Below are 20,656 nucleotides of genomic sequence, written 5' to 3'. Positions count from 1 at the left end.
AACTGGGGTGTTGATGTGTATGTGGGGGGGGGCACATTAGGTTTATCTAGTGCATTTTTCCAAATTACACACACAGACTGATAAATATTCCAGTTCTGTCTCCCAGGCAAGAGTCTTGGATGAATGGCATCCACTTATGGAATTATTCTGAGACAGGTGGTGGCACGGGCTTGTAATACTAGTACTCAGGAGGCCAAGCAGGAGGATTACTGCCAACTTGAGGATGACCATGTCTCAGAAAGGAAGTTAGTGAGGGGAGTTCAAGAAAGGAAGGAAGACAAGGAAGAAACTCCACTTCTAAGTCCTTACCCGGATACAGACTTGCTAGGCTAGTCGCTGCCCAGAATAGAACTGCTTGAGGCTGGGACAGAGTGCTTTCTGAATGGCAACTTTGTGTCCAGTGGCAAACAGTAAGAAGTGAAGTGGGTGTGGTCGGAGCCATGACTGACATTCAGCTGTCTGGTTTGGGAACAAGCTTTTGGTGTCTCCTTGCTAATTTGCTTATAGGCAGAATGGATATTTTATTTGCAGGAATGTCGTGGTGATTTGACGGAATGAAGCATTCCACAGATGATGGCCAACAGATACATATTTGTAGGCTATCTCCATCCAGAAGAAATAGTTGTATACCCTTCCCCTAAACTCCCAGCTGTATCTTTCTCCTAAAGGAAAATTAAAAAAAAAACTTGTTATGGCAACAAGAAGAAACACTGACCAATATTATTCAATTAGCATGTTTATCAAAGATATCATTTGTATTCGTAGTTATTAAACATTAGATTATCAGAAAGATGGATTCTACTATATATGTATGTCACACATGCATGCATCTATATGCATACATTTATACATATACATATATGGATAGATAGTCACATATATGTGGCAGGTTCTGTTTAGCCCTTGGCTTTAAATTTTTGGCATTTTAATTACTCAAGTTGTGCTTATTATAGCAACTCCATATAAAATGAACTAAACTCAGTTTCCTAATCTCTACTCCCATGTCCTATCTCCATCCTTCTCTTAGAACCATTTTAAAAAGTAAGCTGATGTTAAAAATACATTCAACATGTAATTTTCATCACTTTCCTTTTGTATCGACACGCATCCCACATGGGCACACACAGCCAGTGGTGTTCTGTGACTCGCTCCCTTCTCTCCTTCGCTTAATGTACGAGAACATCTTTCAGTCAACCTCTGTCACTCATCTATGACTTTCAATATTTCTAGGCAGTCCCTGAGATGGAGATGAGGTTTGCCAAGCTTCTCTTGACATAGGCATTCAGTTTCATCTACGGCAAGCATTCTTATGTGTGAGTGGGGATACATATGTATATGTGTACATATGTGTATATGTACATATGTGTATGTGTACATATGTGTATATGTACATATGTGTATATGTACATATGTGTATGTGTTGGCATGGATGTTCACTTTTATGTATGTATCTGGAGATCAGAGGTTAAGGCTGAATATCTTTATTGACTGTTGTCATTTTGAGACAGGGTCTCCGTGAACCTGTAGTTCACCTATTCAAAAAGAGTAGGTGGCTGGTAAACTCCAGGGAATGCCCCTGTGTCCACACCCCCAGCACTCCTGTAGGCATGCGCTACCAAACATGGCATTTTTCTATGTATGTGCTGGTGATCTGAGCTAAGATCCTCAAGCTTGAGACCCAGGCGCTTTACCAGCTGAGCCATCCCGTCAGCCCCCACAAGCTACAACTTTAAGTGTCAGGACTTTAGCTGCCTTTGGGTGGCGTGGTGACGGGGTCTTGATACTTTATGAGGTGAGTGTGGACAAGGCAAAAATCCAAATGGACAACAATACATATGGCACACTGACATTGATTGGCATGCCAGCCGCATGCCAGCCACACGCCAGGGACTCCAGCCGGGTGTCCAAGCTCCAGACCTGAGAGAGCCTCAGTCTGACCTCAAGCAATTCACCAAAGCAGCCTGTGATTCAACGCCAAAGGCAATGCTACACATGATAGCTCTCTGAGTACTAGGGCTGGGATGAAATCTCCTTTTTTTTTTTTTTTTTTTTTTTTTTTTATTAACTTGAGTATTTCTTATATACATTTCGAGTGTTATTCCCTTTCCCGGTTTCCGGGCAAAAATCCCCCTCCCCACTAGCCCCTCCCCTTCCTTATGGGTATTCCCCTCCCAACCCTCCCCCCATTGCCGCCCTCCCCCCAACAGTCTAGTTCACTGGGGGTTCAGTCTTAGCAGGACCCCGGGCTTCCCCTTCCACTGGTGCTCTTACTAGGATATTCATTGCTACCTATGAGGTCAGAGTCCAGGGTCAGTCCATGTGTAGTCTTTAGGTAGTGGCTTAGTCCCTGGAAGCTCTGGTTGCTTGACATTGTTGTTCATATGGGGTCTCGAGCCCCTTCAAGCTCTTCCAGTTCTTTCTCTGATTCCTTCAACGGGGGTTCTATTCTCAGTTCAGTGGTTTGCTGCTGGCATTCGCCTCTGTATTTGCTGTATTCTGGCTGTGTCTCTCAGGAGCGATCTACATCCGGCTCCTGTCGGTCTGCACTTCTTTGCTTCATCCATCTTGTCTAATTGGGTGGCTGTATATATATGGGCCACATGTGGGGCAGGCTCTGAATGGGTGTTACTTCAGTCTCTGTTTTAATCTTTGCTTCTCTCTTCCCTGCCAAGGGTATTCTTGTTCCCCTTTTAAAGAAGGCATGAAACATTCACATTTTGATCATCCGTCTTGAGTTTCATTTGTTCTAGGCATCTAGGGTAATTCAAGCATTTGGGCTAATAGCCACTTATCAATGAGTGCATACCATGTATGTCTTTCTGTGATTGGGTTAGCTCACTCAGGATGATATTTTCCAGTTCCAACCATTTGCCTACGAATTTCATAAAGTCATTGTTTTTGATAGCTGAGTAATATTCCATTGTGTAGATGTACCACATTTTCTGTATCCATTCCTCTGTTGAAGGGCATCTAGGTTCTTTCCAGCTTCTGGCTATTATAAATACGGCTGCGATGAACATAGTGGAGCACGTGTCTTTTTTATATGTTGGGGCATCTTTTGGGTATATGCCCAAAAGAGGTATAGCTGGATCCTCAGGCAGTTCAATGTCCAATTTTCTGAGGAACCTCCAGACTGATTTCCAGAATGGTTGTACCAGTCTGCAATCCCACCAACAATGGAGGAGTGTTCCTCTTTCTCCGCATCCTCGCCAGCATCTGCTGTCACCTGAGTTTTTGATCTTAGCCATTCTCACTAGTGTGAGGTGGAATCTCAGGGTTGTTTTGATTTGCATTTCCCTTATGACTAAAGATGTTGAACATTTCTTTAGGTGTTTCTCAGCCATTCAGCATTCCTCAGCTGTGAATTGTTTGTTTAGCTCTGAACCCCATTTTTTAATAGGGTTATTTGTCTCCCTGCGGTCTAACTTCTTGAGTTCTTTGTATATTTTGGATATAAGGCCTCTATCTGTTGTAGGATTGGTAAAGATCTTTTCCCAATCTGTTGGTTGCCGTTTTGTCCTAACCACAGTGTCCTTTGCCTTACAGAAGCTTTGCAGTTTTATGAGATCCCATTTGTTGATTCTTGATCTTAGAGCATAAGCCATTGGTGTTTTGTTCAGGAAATTTTTTCCAGTGCCCATGTGTTCCAGATGCTTCCCTAGTTTTTCTTCTATTAGTTTGAGTGTGTCTGGTTTGATGTGGAGGTCCTTGATCCACTTGGACTTAAGCTTTGTACAGGGTGATAAGCATGGATCAATCTGCATTCTTCTACATGTTGACCTCCAGTTGAACCAGCACCATTTGCTGAAAATGCTATCTTTTTTCCATTGGATGGTTTTGGCTCCTTTGTCAAAAATCAAGTGACCATAAGTGTGTGGGTTCATTTCTGGGTCTTCAATTCTATTCCATTGGTCTATCTGTCTGTCTCTGTACCAATACCATGCAGTTTTTATCACTATTGCTCTGTAATACTGCTTGAGTTCAGGGATAGTGATTCCCCCTGAAGTCCTTTTATTGTTGAGAATAGTTTTAGCTATCCTGGGTTTTTTGTTATTCCAGATGAATTTGCAAATTGTTCTGTCTAACTCTTTGAAGAATTGGATTGGTATTTTGATGGGGATTGCATTGAATCTGTAGATCGCTTTTGGTAAAATGGCCATTTTTACTATATTGATCCTGCCAATCCATGAGCATGGGAGATCTTTCCATCTTCTAAGGTCTTCTTCAATTTCTTTCTTCAGTGTCTTGAAGTTCTTATTGTACAGATCTTTTACTTGCTTGGTTAAAGTCACACCGAGGTACTTTATATTATTTGGGTCTATTATGAAGGGTGTCGTTTCCCTAATTTCTTTCTCGGCTTGTTTCTCTTTTGTGTAGAGGAAGGCTACTGATTTATTTGAGTTAATTTTATACCCAGCCACTTTGCTGAAGTTGTTTATCAGCTTTAGTAGTTCTCTGGTGGAACTTTTGGGATCACTTAAATATACTATCATATCATCTGCAAATAGTGATATTTTGACTTCTTCTTTTCCGATCTGTATCCCCTTGACCTCCTTTTGTTGTCTGATTGCTCTGGCTAGAACTTCAAGAACTATATTGAATAAGTAGGGAGAGAGTGTGCAGCCTTGTCTAGTCCCTGATTTTAGTGGGATTGCTTCAAGTTTCTCTCCAGTTAGTTTAATGTTAGCAACTGGTTTGCTGTATATGGCTTTTACTATGTTTAGGTATGGGCCTTGAATTCCTATTCTTTCCAGGACTTTCATCATGAAGGGGTGTTGAATTTGGTCAAATGCTTTCTCAGCATCTAATGAAATGATCATGTGGTTTTGTTCTTTCATTTTGTTTATATAATGGATCACGTTGATGGTTTTCCGTATATTAAACCATCCCTGCATGCCTGGGATGAAGCCTACTTGATCATGGTGGGTGATTGTTTTGATGTGCTCTTGGATTCGGTTTGCCAGAATTTTATTGAGTATTTTTGCGTCGATATTCATAAGGGAAATTGGTCTGAAGTTCTCTTTCTTTGTTGGGTCTTTGTGTGGTTTAGGTATAAGAGTAATTGTGGCTTTGTAGAAGGAATTCGGGCGTGATCCATCTGTTTCAATTTTGTGGAATAGTTTGGATAATATTGGTATGAGGTCTTCTATGAAGGTCTGATAGAATTCTGCACTAAACCCGTCTGGACCTGAGCTCTTTTTTGTTGGGAAACCTTTAATGACTGCTTCTATTTCCTTAGGAGTTATGGGGTTGTTTACCTGGTTTATCTGTTCCTGATTTAACTTCGGTACCTGGTATCTGTCTAGGAAATTGTCCATTTCCTGAAGATTTTCAAGTTTTGTTGAATATAGGCTTTTATACTAAGATCTGATGATTTTTTGAATTTCCTCTGAATCTGTAGTTATGTCTCCCTTTTCATTTCTGATTTTATTAATTTGGACACACTCTCTGTGTCCTCTCGTTAGTCTGGCTGAGGGTTTATCTATCTTGTTGATTTTCTCAAAGAACCAACTTTTGGTTCTTTTGATTCTTTCTATGGTCCTTTTTCTTTCTACTTGGTTGATTTCAGCTCTGAGTTTGATTATTTCCTGCCTTCTACTCCTCCTGGGTGTATTTGCTTCTTTTTGTTCTAGAGCTTTTAGGTGTGCTGTCAAGCTGTGTGCTTTCCTGTTTCTTTCTGCAGGCACTCAGCACTATGAATTTTCCTCTTAGCACAGCTTTCATTGTGTTCCATAAGTTTGGGTATGTTGTACCTTCATTTTCATTAAATTCTAAAAAGTCTTTAATTTCTTTCTTTATTTCTTCCTTGACCAGGTTATCATTGAATAGAGCATTGTTCAATTTCCACGTATATGTGGGCATTCTTCCCTTATCGTTATTGAAGACCAGTTTTAGGCCGTGGTGGTCCGATAGCACGCATGAGATTATTTCTATCTTTCTGTACCTGTTGAGGCCCGTTTTTTGACCAATTATATGGCCAATTTTGGAGAAAGTACCATGAGGAGCTGAGAAGGTATATCCTTTTGCTTTAGGATAGAATGTTCTATAAATATCTGTTAAGTCCGTTTGGCTCATGACTTCTCTTAGTCTGTCTACGTCTCTGTTTAATTTCTGTTTTCATGATCTGTCCATTGATGAGAGTGGGGTGTTGAAATCTCCCACTATTATTGTATGAGGTGCAATGTGTGTTTTGAGCTTTAGTAAGGTTTCTTTTACGTATGTAGGTGCCCTTGTATTTGGGGCATAGATATTTAGGATGAGAGTTCATCTTGGTGGATTTTTCCTTTGATGAATATGAAGTGTCCTTCCTTATCTTTTTTGATGACTTTTAGTTGAAAATTGATTTTATCTGATATTAGAATGGCAACTCCAGCTTGCTTCTTCCGACCATTTGCTTGGAAAGTTGTTTTCCAGCCTTTCACTCTGAGGTAGTGTCTGTCTTTGTCTCTGAGGTGTGTTTCCTGTAGGCAGCAGAATGCAGGGTCCTCGTTGCGTATCCAGTTTGTTAATCTATGTCTCTTTATTGGGGAGTTGAGGCCATTGATGTTGAGAGATATTAAGGAATAGTGATTATTGCTTCCTGTCATATTCATATTTGGATGTGAGGTTATGTTTGTGTCCTTTTCTTCTCTTTGTTTTGTTGCCAAGACGATTAGTTTCTTGCTTCTTCTAGGGTATAGCTTGCCTCCTTATGTTGGGCTTTACCATTTATTATCCTTTGTAGTGCTGGATTTGTAAAAAGATATTGTGTAAATTTGTTTTTGTCATGGAATATCTTGGTTTCTCCATCTATGTTAATTGAGAGTTTTGCAGGATACAGTAACCTGGGCTGGCATTTGTGTTCTCTTAGGGTCTGTATGACATCTGTCCAGGATCTTCTGGCCTTCATAGTTTCTGGCGAAAAGTCTGGTGTGATTCTGATAGGTCTGCCTTTATATGTTACTTGACCTTTTTCCCTTACTGCTTTTAATATTCTTTCTTTATTTTGTGTGTTTGGTGTTTTGACTATTATGTGACGGGAGGTGTTTCTTTTCTGGTCCAATCTATTTGGAGTTCTGTAGGCTTCTTGTATGCCTATGGGTATCTCTTTTTTTAGGTTAGGGAAGTTTTCTTCTATGATTTTGTTGAAGATATTTACTGGTCCTTTGAGCTGGGAGTCTTCACTCTCTTCTATACCTATTATCCTTAGGTTTGATCTTCTCATTGAGTCCTGGATTTCCTGTATGTTTTGGACCAGTAGCTTTTTCCGCTTTACATTATCTTTGACAGTTGAGTCAATGATTTCTATGGAATCTTCTGCTCCTGAGATTCTCTCTTCCATCTCTTGTATTCTGTTGGTGAAGCTTGTATCTACAGCTCCTTGTCTCTTCTTTTGGTTTTCTATATCCAGGGTTGTTTCCATGTGTTCTTTCTTGATTGCTTCTATTTCCATTTTTAATTCCTTCAACTGTTTGATTGTGTTTTCCTGGAATTCTTTCAGGGATTTTTGTGACTCCTCTCTATGGGCTTCTACTTATTTATGATTTCCTGGAATTCTTTCAGGGATTTTTGTGACTCTTCTCTATGGGCTTCTACTTGTTTAATTATGTTTTCCTGGAATTCTTTCAGGCATTTTTGTGATTCCTCTCTGTAGGCTTCTACTTGTTCTCTAAGGGATTTCTTCACGTCTTTCTTGAAGTCCTCCAGCATCATGATCAAATATGATTTTGAAACTAGATCTTGCTTTTCTGGTGTGTTTGGATATTCCATGTTTGTTTTGGTGGGAGAATTGGGCTCTGATGGTGCCATGTAGTCTTGGTTTCTGTTGCTTGGGTTCCTGCGCTTGCCTCTCGCCATCAGATTATCTCTAGTGTTACTTTGTTCTGCTATTTCTGACAGTGGCTAGACTGCCCTATAAGCCTGTGTGTCAGGAGTGCTGTAGACCTGTTTTCCTGTTTTCTTTCAGCCTGTTCTGGCGACAGAGTGTTCTGCTTTCGGGCGTGTAGTTTTCCCTCTGTACAAGTCTTCAGCTGTTCCTGTGGGCCTGTGTCTTGAGTTCACCAGACAGGTCACTTGCAGCAGAAAAGTTGGTCTTACCTGTGGTCCCGAGGCTCAAGTTTGCTCGAGGGGTGCTGCCCAAGAGCTCTCCGAGGCAGCAGCAACCAGGAAGATCTGTGCCGCCGTTTCCGGGAGCTTCAGTGCACCAGGGTTCCAGATGGCGTTTGGTGTTTTCCTCTGGCGTCCGAGATGTGTGTGCAGAGAGCAGTCTCTTCTGGTTTCCCAGGCGTGTCTGCCTCTCTGAGGGTTTAGCTCTCCCTCCCACGGGATTTGGGTGCAGAGAACTGTTTATCCTGTCTGTTTCCTTCAGGTTCCGGCGGTGTCTCAGAGGCAGCGGTCCTGCAGCTCCTGGGCCCTCCCCCACGGGAACCCAGAGGCCTTATACAGTTTCCTCTTGGGCCAGAGATGTGGGCAGGGGTGGGCAGTGTTGGTGGTCTCTTCCACTCTGCAGCCTCAGGAGTGCCCACCTGACCAGGCGGTCGGGTCTCTCTCCCATGGTGTCTGGGAGCAGAGAGCTGCTGCGGGCTGGGATCCACGGGTCGGGATGAAATCTTCTTAAGGGTGCTTAAGGCCAGCCTCTCCTCCAGCTCCACATTCTGTCCTGTTCAGTAGAATTCAGGGCAGTTTTGCATAAAAGTCCTTTTGCAAAGCTCTCTTCCAGTGCCCTCTGTAGCAGAAAGCAAAAGGAAGTCCAGACTAGAGCACGGAAGCCTGCTAGAAAAGTCTTTCCAATGGGGTCAGTGGTTCATTTGATTGTTCACACTTTGCCCCATCATTTTCTTTTAGAAGCTTAAGGTGAAAAACAAAACAAAACAAAAAACAAAAAACAAAAAAACAAAAAACAAAAAACAAAACAAAGGTTTGCCCATCAGAAGCCCCTGTTTCTCCCGAGAGGCCTTTGACATGCCTTTCAGTGAAGCCCTCGTAAGGAGACACTTAACTACCTCCCATGAAAAAAAAACTAGAAGTAACAAAAGCCAAGAGAAATCATCAAATAACTTTTGAAAGCACATTAAGCAGGACTCAACAGACTTTTTCTTTTAGACAGCTATGAAATGGTGTCATCAAAATTGTTTTTACTCTTGGTGATTTTACTGCAAAAAAATAAAAAATAAAAGATGTTGAAATCCTGCTGTACACCCGTGGAGATGTTCAGCCTGTTCCTACTTGGAGAAATATGTTACAGTTCCGGTGTCAGGCTTCAAGCTGTAGCAGTCCCTGAATCTGACTCCATTTTCCTGCAGAGGCCGAGCTCCTCCAGGTAGCCCCCAGCCAGTGACTGAACCTGGTGGGGAATATCAGGGCTAGCTTTTCTGAGGACAGGAACTCTTCATTCCCTCCAAGGCTTGCCGAGGCTTTGCCAGGTCTGTTTGGGATGTGTTGCTGTGATCTGGGGCTCTCCATTCTGATCCTGCTTCCTTCCCCTTTTATCTTTCAGGGATAAACCTGTTTCTTTCCTAACTTTTCAGAGTCTGCTTTCTGGAGGACAAACTAGCCACTGATACGTTCACTTTAATGTGGGAGCATCAACTAAAGTACCCACATAGCCTCCACCCCCAGATACTTGTGCACCAGGCTTTGTTAAAAATGAACCACAATTCTGTCAAAGTGAAGCTGGACATTTCAATTATTCAGGTGGAGCACACCCACAAAATATTAAGTGTGGGACAAAACCCAAACTTGGATATGTTCTGAAATTCTACTTCAACTACTCAAACTATTTCTAAGGACTGACGTGAGGAGTGTTAATTCCTTCTGTGTTTTCTATGAACTGATTACAGCCTAGACATCACAGTTGCATAGAACAAATCCAATTTCCATGTCTTCACTCAAATCACAACCCTACCTTGAGTGTCATTGCTCATGGTAAAATGCCTCCCCTTGTGGTTCCACAGATTGAGAAGGATGAGGAACCTAATTTCATGCTTACTGTTTCAGGGGAGTTTGGAGAAGTGTACAAGGGCCGATTGAAGCTGCCAGGCAAGAGGGAAATCTATGTGGCCATCAAGACCCTGAAAGCTGGGTACTCAGAGAAACAGCGTCGGGATTTTCTGAGCGAGGCGAGCATCATGGGCCAGTTTGACCATCCCAACATCATTCGCCTAGAGGGTGTTGTCACCAAGAGCCGACCTGTCATGATCATTACGGAGTTCATGGAGAATGGCGCTTTAGACTCTTTCCTCCGGGTAAGAGCCACTGGGATTGGGGGTGACTTGGGGAGGGTTAATACTGCTGGATGGAGGGAAAAGGGCCTGGGTAGAAGTCTCCTGTTAGGATAATCTGCCGTCAGGACTGGCTGGTCACATGTAGGCAGGTTTTAACCTTGGCAAGGTTAGCAGGGGTTTGTTGTTAAAGGAAAGAACAGCTGTACTGGGTAGCCAATCAGGAGGCCTCATCCCTGGGAGAGGCCAATCCTCCCTCGATCTTTCTTCTCTTAGCTATCATTAGCTGCCTATAGATCTCAGTGTAGGAATGGAACTCCCTCCCTGCCACCATGAAACGTTCCCTCTTCCTTGTTAGCACATATCCTGATATTGGGGTGCGTGTGTGTGTGTGTGTGTGTGTGTGTGTGTGTGTGTGTGTGTGTGTATCTTATTTATTGGTCATTTCTAAGAGAGGCAGTCTCATGGCAGATTTCCTGGTATTCAGGGTCATACGCTCTTTGTGTCCATCCGTTCTTCCAAGATGTTCTTGGAGCCATAGATCCAAGAGCTGGAGGAAGAATAAGAAATGGGGTGGAGAGGTGATATGCTTATATTGTAATTATAGCATATTTAAGATTTTAAAATATACTTTTGAAAAAAGAGAAGAACGAAGCATAGTCTGAGGTCTCCTCAGAGTAGGGGTGACACTACGGGGGAACGCCTCAGTAAACACGTATAGGCTGAATAACATGGCGGAAGCAAAGAGTGATCACAGATATCGCCATGACTTACTGAGACTGAAGAGACTGTGGCCATTGCCACCTTTCACCAGCAGAGCCAACCTCCAAGCCAGTTCTTTTCAGTTGGCTAATCAGAAAGAAAACAGGTTGCCATCTTTTAGAAAAATCCCTGATCCTCCTGCCATTTAAAGAGGCATCTGAAAGACTCCCACGGGCCCCAAGAAATCTTTCCTGACATCTGTGCAGAGCTATGGCTCCCAGTCCAACCTGCCTCAGATGTGGATGTACCTGGATTCATTCTAGTTGAGAGAACTATGAACAATTCCTGTCAGAACCCATGCTTATGAGGCTGCGCTCACAATGGAGCCACTTTCCTCCAGGAGATCACAGATGCATATGGAGAATGGATGGTAACCAAACCTACGCTGGGAGTCGGACCTGACCAAGAGTCTCAGGGGGCAACATCTAATGATTCTGAGAGCAGAGGGTCTGAGAACAGCGTCAAAGAATGGCCTTAGCCTTCTGAATTAGGACATTGGGTGAGCAGACTATGCATGTCCCTACACTCAGTCAACAGCTGTGGTTGCTGATCAAAGGACCATCCGTTTACTCTGAAACGTTAATTGATTGACTGCTCTGGCAAAGCATGCACTGAGCACTGGGCTTGTGCAGTAGAAGAAATATAGCTCTAATGCTTTATAATGAATCACCCCAAGACCCTACTTACTTAGCATAGCAGAAGGTTTATAATGCTCATGAGCCTGCAACTGAGGCAAGGGTGTGGGATGGAGCATCCAGTTTTTTGCAGAGTTACATGAAACAGCTCAGGGCAAGGCTTGAAAGTGTCTGGTCTTCTTCACTCTCATGTTATCATGGAGTTTAAATGTGATATCAGCTGTACCTTTTCCAGTGGCCTCTTTGAGCATCTTTAGAACAAGCTGGGTTCAAAAACAAACATCCTTCAAGGAGATTGTGAAATCTGGACCATTTGTGTGTCTGAGTAATCATATAATGTCACTTTAACCGCAGAGAAGAGTCCATGTTTTAGGGATGACAATGACTTTACTTCTAGTCTCAAGGGGCTAGGGACGTGGCTGAGGATAAGGGCCTGAGTTCAGATCCCCAGGAAGAGAGATATCTCAGAGTCATACTTGAATCTTCCTGGGGAAGCTAGAGGATGGAGGGAGGGAGGGAGGGAGGGAGGGAGAGAGAGAGAGAGAGAGAGAGAGAGAGAGAGAGAGAGAGAGAATTGGGAATTCCCACGTCTGAGGGGAATTTGGCAGACAGTGGGGAGGTGAGTGGTAAGCTGTTGGACAGCTTGGTCTGTGCAGAAGTTAAAGTAAGCATGGGCTATTTCACAGTCTACAGCAGCTGCAAGGTTCCTCCCAGCCCTAGAGGGCCTTGCCATGGGATTTGATTGGAAGCTGCACTTTCATACTACCAAAGCACCTTTGTATAGCAGTACATGCTTGTTGCCTAAGCTATGTGGTTTGGAGGTGGTTGAAGAAGTGGGGATGGAAAAATTGCTGTAGATTGAGGGTTCAGACTCATGCCTCCTTGAGGGAATGGTTGTAGCTCTGTTTTGAAACTCTAGCCCATGCCATGGTGAGCCCATGTTAGATGTTGGCTGAGTAAAAACCATGCATAATTATTTCTAGAGAGTGGCATGTGTGACCATGGCATCTCATTCACTGTCTTTGTAGACACCGGAAAGTAAGTCATACACTGTGCTTTCCCAGGGGCAAGCATTTATGATCAGAGATCTTGTGAAGGAAATGAAGGCATCTGGAGGACAAGCATCATCTGGGCCAGCCTCATGACCCTTTCTGGACCCATTTCCTTTGTGTTGCTTGATTCCACCTCAGAGAAAGTCACTACATGGTTGGAAGAATGTAATCAGAGACTGTCCCAGATCACCTATAGGACAGGGAGATTCATCCTCCAGGAGACCATGAGAATTAAAGACCCACCCTGTTACTCCTCCCAGACAGAACATTCCACCTGGGGCCTAGGACACATAGACTTGGAGTTCATTCATGATAATGAGGCTATAGGTACATGCAGTGGGAAGAAACCTAGGGGCAAGAGAGGAGCACAGAAAAACAGAGTTGAGGGCACAGCTAGAGAGGATGGCAAGAGCGGGCAGAGCCAAGAGCAGCAGGGAAGTGAAGCGTTTCTGACTGCTTGCACCTCATGAAGGCAGGTAATCTATAAATCTAATTTCAGCCTTACTACTGAACCCTGGAGCATAGCAACATTAATTGATGTATCTGCTGCTTGATAAAATTGAAAAAATAGGTCATCAGTTCAGTTCTACAGGGTCCATCTTCTAGGAAGGAGGATAATTTTAGGACCACCATTCAAAAAAGAAAGGAAAAGAGTTAGTTCTTAAACTGTACAACCATGTCCCTAAGTCCTGACAAACCTGGACTTAGCAGCATCAAGAGGGCACTCCGCTCACTCTGGCCTTGGGTCAGGGCCTCACAGATCCACATCTCCTCTCATCCACTCTCCATTCCTGTCTTTGCAGGACTTGGAATTCCTGTCCTTTGGAAGGATTGGAAACACCCAGGAGGTGGTTCCTTGTTGCTAATTGTTTTGCATGGAAGAGTTTTGGATCGACTAGTAATTATTGAATATTTTCTTCTTGGTACCAAGATCTCATGACACCCATTGGTGGCTCTTCCCTACTCTTCAAAACCATTCCTGAAGTTCAGATCCATGTATGGGCAAAAGCTTCTCAGAGTCACTGTGGGTTCATTCATAGATGTTCATTTCAGTAGGACTCTTGGAAGTTGATGATTGGTGTCAAGTGGGACAGTTTTCATCAGTGGAGCTCACCCATGGCTCTAAACTAGAAGGAAGCAGCTAGGGAAAGAATATCAAATTGGAAGCCCTGAAACTAAGTCCCTACCTTGGCTCCGGCTATGAGTCACCCTGTGGCCTGGAGTGAGTCCGTTAACTCAATTTTCCAATCTATAAACTAAAGGCATTGAGCTGGATGAGCTGGAAAGTTCTCTTTTAGTTAAAAAAAATCTATGATTCATTCTCTTCAAACAAATCAAATAAGGGTTTCATTTCCTGAAGTGGATTTGTCAATGAAAGTGGAAATACCTAAATCCTCCCTGTCTGATCTGAGGGCCGCCAAGTGGCTCCATGTATTTGCTGGAAAGCAATTTCAGTAGAAAGCACTTCAGAACGAGAAGAAAGTTTTAAATCACTCCATCCAGGTCTGTGTCTCCTCACTGAACCATGTGGGCTCCCACGGGCTCAGCGTGGAGCCCAGTGGCTTCTCCAAGTCGCCGAGAGAAAGCAGGTGGTGGCTGCTCTGTTTTGCTGATTTTCTATGCTGGGGTTCTTAACTCTGCAATTACAAAGCCTGTGGACAGCCATCCTATATAATTTAAGGGATAATGCTTGGCTCAGTGGGTAACTGACTCGCCACCGGCCTGACCACTTGAGTTCAAGCGCTGTAAACCACACAGTGGAGAGAATCAAGTTGTCCTTTGACCTCCACACAGGCACCGTACTAGAGAATTGAGCAAGAAGCAGTTGAACATGTCAGGGGAAATGTAGCATGTTTATATCCTTAGGTTTCCACCAAGATAGTCAATTCAGCAGTACGGACCCTTCCTGAAGGGATGTGCTTACCCTGCAGCGAGCGCCCCAGGAAACTGTTGCCCATTGCAGAGTCAGCATACTCCAGGGGAGGAGAGGCACAGGACAGGAGTTCAAAGACCAGATAACAGCAGCAGCATTAGTCCCAGGTGGCTTTTCTCCCTGTGAGGCTTATGCGGCCGTCTTCCCCACACACCACCGAAGGCAGCCATTACCAGAGGATCAGAGATGGAATGCCAGCAGAGAAGTAATTTGCCACTCTGGATTTAGACTTGTGTTATAACTCAAACCCACACAGAGTGATTTAAGGCTGATCACGTAGATCCTCTGGACTCTCTTTATCTTCACTGTGAAAACAATACAATATTGTCTGCCTTTTCTTCTGCCCAGGGACAGTTTGAAGGCTCTGATCATATTCTGGGAAGTATTATTTTCCATTTGAAAGTCAAGTAATTGCAGGCACTGGTATTTGTGGGTTGAGTCCCATTTCGAGCGTCTGTCATCTAGTCTTCGTCATTCACTAGTACTGGTTGGTAGGCAGCTGGGTACCTTTACCATATTGACCCATTCTATGTTGAACTCAGAACGCCCATTGGGCTGGGCTTTCTGACAGCAATGACCATAGAGTGACTCTCACACACTCAGAAAAACATGAGGAACCCAGAACTGGACCCCAGACTCCCTCAATAGGAGCATTTGAGGTCCTTGGAGGAGGTGACTGGGAAGAAAGGACATCCTGGCTCTTGGGTACCATGATCACTCTTGCAACCAGGATAGCACAAGACCCCAAGTGAAGACTTTGTGACCTGTGAGCTCACTGAATCCCCACAGAGTCCACGAAGGGAGGACACTGGGCTCTTATGATTTAGCTGGGGGGATCACCATTCTGTAAGGCTAAATCACTTGCCTGAGCCAATGAATGGCAGAGGCTGGGTCTAAACTGTGTCTATTTGGATCTGGACACCAAATATTTAACCATGTCTGGCCTCTGTTCACCCCAGAAACTGTAGTGATACCTGATCAATGCTAAACACGAAGCAAAGCCATGAATACGGCAGTGAATGCCTGCCCACACCCTTCTCATTGTTGGTTAGCACACGGTCCCTCTCCAGAGTGGAATCTTTAGCAAGACACCATGTTTTCATTTTAATGTTACCTACACTTATGAATAAGAAATAAAACATAGGATCTGAATAAAAATCCAGCCCGTGTGACTTGAAGCTGGGGTGCAGCTTTAGACTCCACAGAAGTTGCATGGGGACATTCTGAGGAGGCAAGTCTCCCAGAGAAATGCTTGGAGAAAGGGCTGGTTACTCCTGAGAGGCAGGCTGGCTTCTGTAGAAGGTGCTGATGGAAGTTCACTCTAGAGGAGGATTTGAATCATCCCCAGTACATTCATCCTTCACAGATGGGCAGATCAGTCAGTCTTTCCACAAACCAATGTGGCACTTTTATTTTAGGTGTTTAGAAGAAAATGCCATAGGGGGAAAAAACATTCTTGGCAGGTTGGGAGGTGGTTAGAAATGGAGTCAGGAGCAGCCTGGCCCGTGGGGTGTGTGCTACTTTGCTTCTCTGCCACTGTGCTAACACACTGACCAAAAGCAACATGGGAGGAAGGGCTTGTTACATTCAAAACCCTACGGTCCTTCATAGAGGGAAGTCAAGCAGGAATTGAGGCAGGAGCAGAAGCAGGACCCATGGAGGAATGATGCTTCTTGGCTTGCTCTCCCCATGAATTACCCAGCATTCTTTCTTCTCCTACCCAGGACCACCTCTCCAGTGGTGACACAACCCACAGAGGGCTGGGCCCTCTCACATTAATCATTAATCAAGAAAATGTCTCCCAGTCATGCCCACAGATCAGTCTGATGGAGGCAATCCGTCAGTTGAGATTCCCTCCTGTGCCTAGGTTTGTAGCAAGTTGACAGCACCAATCAGTGCTCCTCCCTGGCATCACTGGCTATTGATGGATTCTGGAGAAAGGGAGAGCACATGCGAAAATGGCGTACCCATCCATATTGAAAGGAGATAACAGATGTGGGTGTATTGTGTAATCTATTCAGTAGATGCTCAATTAAAAGGGGAGCTCCTCACAGAGCTGAAGCTCTGTGTATTTCACATGTGGACTTCTGAGGCAGAGAATGTGGCTTGCCAGTACCTATGCTCGGGCAATAACTAGCCCAGACCTCAGGTACTCTGCCACCTTTCACCTTTCCTCCAATCGCAACATTTCAGTGTTTAGGGCGTGCTCTAATTCATATAGAATACAACTCAATACCCTTTGGGGAAGCACTAAGACAGAACTGTATGGACGGTAAGCTCCTGGCAGCATGGCTCAGGGCCCACTGATTTAACTGTCTGCAGAGGCAAGATGCTGAGGTCGTACGCTGTAAAAAGAAGGCATATTCTATCTGATGAAAATCTAATGGGAAACACATCTGTGCTTGGAACTGAGTCTACAGTGACAGGAGAGAGCAATAATGTAGCCTGGCACGGTGAGGGTCACTAGCAGGCTTCCTGGTGCCAGACACTGTGTGTGAGCTTTAACCCCTATGAGGAGAACATGGTAACACACAGAGCAAAGCTTGACAGCTCAGAAAATACAAAGGTGCCTAAGAGTTTGGAAGATAGCAGAATATGCTGGTCATTCAGCTATGATTTTTGAGGTGTTGATGCTCCCCGCTGTTAAAGTTTTCATTACTTAAATATTAGGGGAACCTCTAGAGATTGGGGGGGGTGTCTTGTGCTCAGAACTGGAGTCAAATAGCAGAGTCAGAAGGCTATACTATACACACAGCCACAAAGTTCAAAGTTGTGATGTATAAAGCCATATGGTAATACATTTGAAAACAGTGTTCAAAGAATGCTAATTACATCAGAGGGAGGGAAGGTCATAAGGACATCACCTTTGAGGAAGGGAATTTAAGCAGAAAACAAAGGGCACATGCATAAGTGTGGGCTTAGAGAGAAAGGAACAGAAGAAATGGTACTTAAGAAACTTTGGGGCATGTTGGACTTGCCGTGGAAAGGACATAGAGTTCTCTAGTCCCAGTGGCTTTGTTTAGCATGAGTGAGTGACTCCAGAGCCTAAGGCAAGGCTGGTCCTTTGGGTCTCCTGAGCTGTACTGAGGAGTTGGGAGATTTTCCTTAATGCATCGGGAAGCTATTAGAGAGTTTAAGCCAGGGAGTGACATGGCCTGATTTATGTCTTGAAGAGATGGCCCTGGCTGCCATGGAGAGAATGGATTGGAGGGGTGCAGGTGCAGGGGGCCGTTACAGGTGATGGATGGCGATGACTTGTTTGGAATGGTGGCAGTGGAAAGGGAAAGGAGTGGACGGCTTTGAGATGTAATTTGGAGATGAAATCGACAGGGCTTGGCAAGGAGAGAGCAGAGCATTCAAGGGAAGAGACGAGGAGGAGGGAGGAGTAGGAAGAGGCAGCGGAGAGCCGAATACTGGGTGCTGACAGAGGGCTGACAAGCCGTCCGCCATGCTGTCTAGGCTCCCGATTAGCCACTGAAGCCCATCTTGATCCTGATCTCCTTTTTGTCTTATCACAGCAAAATGACGGACAGTTCACCGTGATCCAGCTTGTGGGGATGCTGAGGGGCATCGCTGCTGGCATGAAGTACCTATCTGAGATGAATTATGTGCACCGGGACCTGGCTGCTAGGAACATTCTGGTGAACAGCAACCTGGTGTGCAAAGTGTCTGACTTTGGCCTCTCTCGCTACCTCCAGGATGACACCTCAGACCCCACCTACACCAGCTCCTTGGTGAGTCTTTGGTCCACTCAGGAAAATCATGGCTTGAGTCAATGATGGCCGAAGATATCTTTGGACCTGTAGCTGAGCTTTTTCCCTACCTAGGGAGTCATACTGGGCACCCCGTCCGTGCAGTAGGAGTAACAGTGGTCAGTGTCCAGGTAAAGATTTGACCACAGCTTATCAGAAGGAGCTGCTGTCTACTTGGAAGCCACCGGGTTCCTCAGCCAGTAGCACAAACAGTTTGGAACAGATAAATTGGGAGAATCCAAATGGGGAGAGTGACAGCAGCAATGTCTTTCATAAGGACGGAGCTCCAGGCAAAGCTGGGGCTTCTGGTCCCCAGTTGAACTGGGCATTGCATCATCAGAATCCGGTTTGGCGGTTTCCTACCTTGCTTCCAGGGGGCTTTAAGTAGCACTTCCATTCTGAGTGCTGAAACCTGATCTTCTCTCAGCCTCCCCCTCCACATCCTGAGCAGATCTAATCTCTAGCCCACTGCTTCCTTCACACAATCCCTCTTGGAACCATAATATGTTCAAAATAGAGTTCCGGCTCTCCTCTCCAGGGTAGCTGCCCCATCTCACCATCTCCATAGCTGGCACCATTTAACAAGAGACTGAAATAGGAGAGTCACCATTGATTTCTCCCTGTGCCTCAACATCCCATCCTTGGCAATACTTGGTTACTCCTAGGAAACCTATCCCCACTCTTCCTCCACTGCCCCTCAATCTTATAAGGCTGCATTCTCTTTGTCCTAGACTGCTATAGTGGCTGTCTAGCAAACATCTTCATTTTTCATTTACATTCTTGGCCCAACAGTATCTTTCACTGCCTCCCCATCTGCTTTAAACTTCAATAAATTGAAATGTACAAATTAAAATAATACAGAGAAGCAAGTGCATAAAATATTTGGTAAATGTCAGCTCCCCCCAGGGTAGGAGTCTGTAAACTTTTTATTAAAGCATCATCTGGCTAGTAGTTTAGGTTTTGTTGGCCAAGAGGTAAAATGAAGAATTATGTAAAGAATTATGTAACCATTTGCAGTATGGCCCCTTGAAAAGTGATAGAAATTGTTGTGATCTCCTAGGCTACAAACACAAGACCAACTGGATTTGACACTCAGGCCAAAGTGTCCAACCTCTGCCTGGAATCATCCTTGTTGAATTAGATGTGTCTCCTTTCACATTTCTCTTTGACCACACTATACTCATTTCTCTGAGTTCTTGTGCTCCCCATGGGATTTTTTTTTTCCAGTTTGACTTTCTAATGCTTAGTGAATGTTCATATTCTCCTGGGGGTGTGTCTGACACTTAGCATCAGCAGCAGCAATGGAGGTCACCAATCTTTGAAATTATGCTAATTCAATAGCAAAATATGGGCACCTCACGTTATCTAAATTTGCATTTTTATATAGTTGCCAGAACTTATTTTTTCTCTCATCCATTGTGTCTTTACCCAATTTTTCCCCATTGGGTTGCTGGTTGGTGTTTATGTTGGGAATGTTACCCCCTGATGGTCTATGATAGAGTTGGGTGCCCACCTGTTGTAGATCTAACTGATGGCAGAGCTCTTTGGCTTGTAACATCATTGAGATTCAGTCAACAATGTCTATTGTTTCGTCTACGTCTTCCTGGGATTCTGATTTGCTTTTAAAGTTCTCCTCACACAAAGTTATGAAATGTTTCTTGGAGTCTTAACTATTACCGCATTATGTGGATGTTTAGCCAATATGTAAATCCTTCATACACCTGAAATTACTTTGCCACAAGTTTATTTCAGAAAAAAATTCAGATGTAACTTAGAACTTTAAAGACTTTGGCCAAGGGGTTAGGGATTTAGCTCAGTGGTAGAGTGCTTGCCTAGCAAGTTGAAGGCCCTGGGTTCGGTTCTCAGCACCAGAAAAAAAAAGAGAGAAAGACTTTGGCCAAGAATATCCATATATACTTCTGCAGACCCCAGAAGGAGTAGCTTGCTTTGTGTTCATCACCATCTAACTCTGGCCTATTCCTCTTTCTGGGTGTCATTTTTCTTTACATGTTCCTTTTGTTTCTGCACATGGTGGTGTGGACATATGAAGTACAAATTTGGAATTTCAACAGATGTGTAGGGCTGTATCACTCAAACTTCCGGCAAGATAAAGAATCTAGTCATTGCCCCAGGAGGCTTCTCTGAGTGACTCTCTCCTCTAATCAGTCCCCACATGCCAGACACACTCAGGTATAATCACCGCTCTGGGTTTTTGAATGTTCATATTTTTGTGCATTTATGCATATACTTTTGTCGGGATTTTGCAGTCAATCTAGGTCCTCATAGAACTGGTTGTCTTTCCTTGTATCGTGCTTGAGAGAGT

General features: G+C 44.1%; 1 protein-coding gene across 1 annotated transcript in view; it reads left to right on the top strand.

The window, feature by feature from the left end:
- Positions 1-20,656, top strand: part of Ephb1 (Eph receptor B1) — a 437,328-nt gene that overhangs the window by 376,753 nt on the left and 39,919 nt on the right. Inside the window, exons 11-12 of the mRNA NM_001104528.1 lie at positions 9,976-10,223; positions 18,100-18,315. Of these exons, the coding sequence (NP_001097998.1) occupies positions 9,976-10,223; positions 18,100-18,315 (464 nt within the window). The remainder of the gene's footprint in view (positions 1-9,975; positions 10,224-18,099; positions 18,316-20,656) is intronic.

Source organism: Rattus norvegicus, chromosome 8 (genome assembly GCF_036323735.1).
Source record: "Rattus norvegicus strain BN/NHsdMcwi chromosome 8, GRCr8, whole genome shotgun sequence".
Taxonomy (NCBI): Eukaryota; Metazoa; Chordata; class Mammalia; order Rodentia; family Muridae; genus Rattus; species Rattus norvegicus.
The sequence above is the reverse complement of the archived record's forward strand: the minus strand, read 5'-3'. Positions and strand labels throughout refer to the sequence as shown.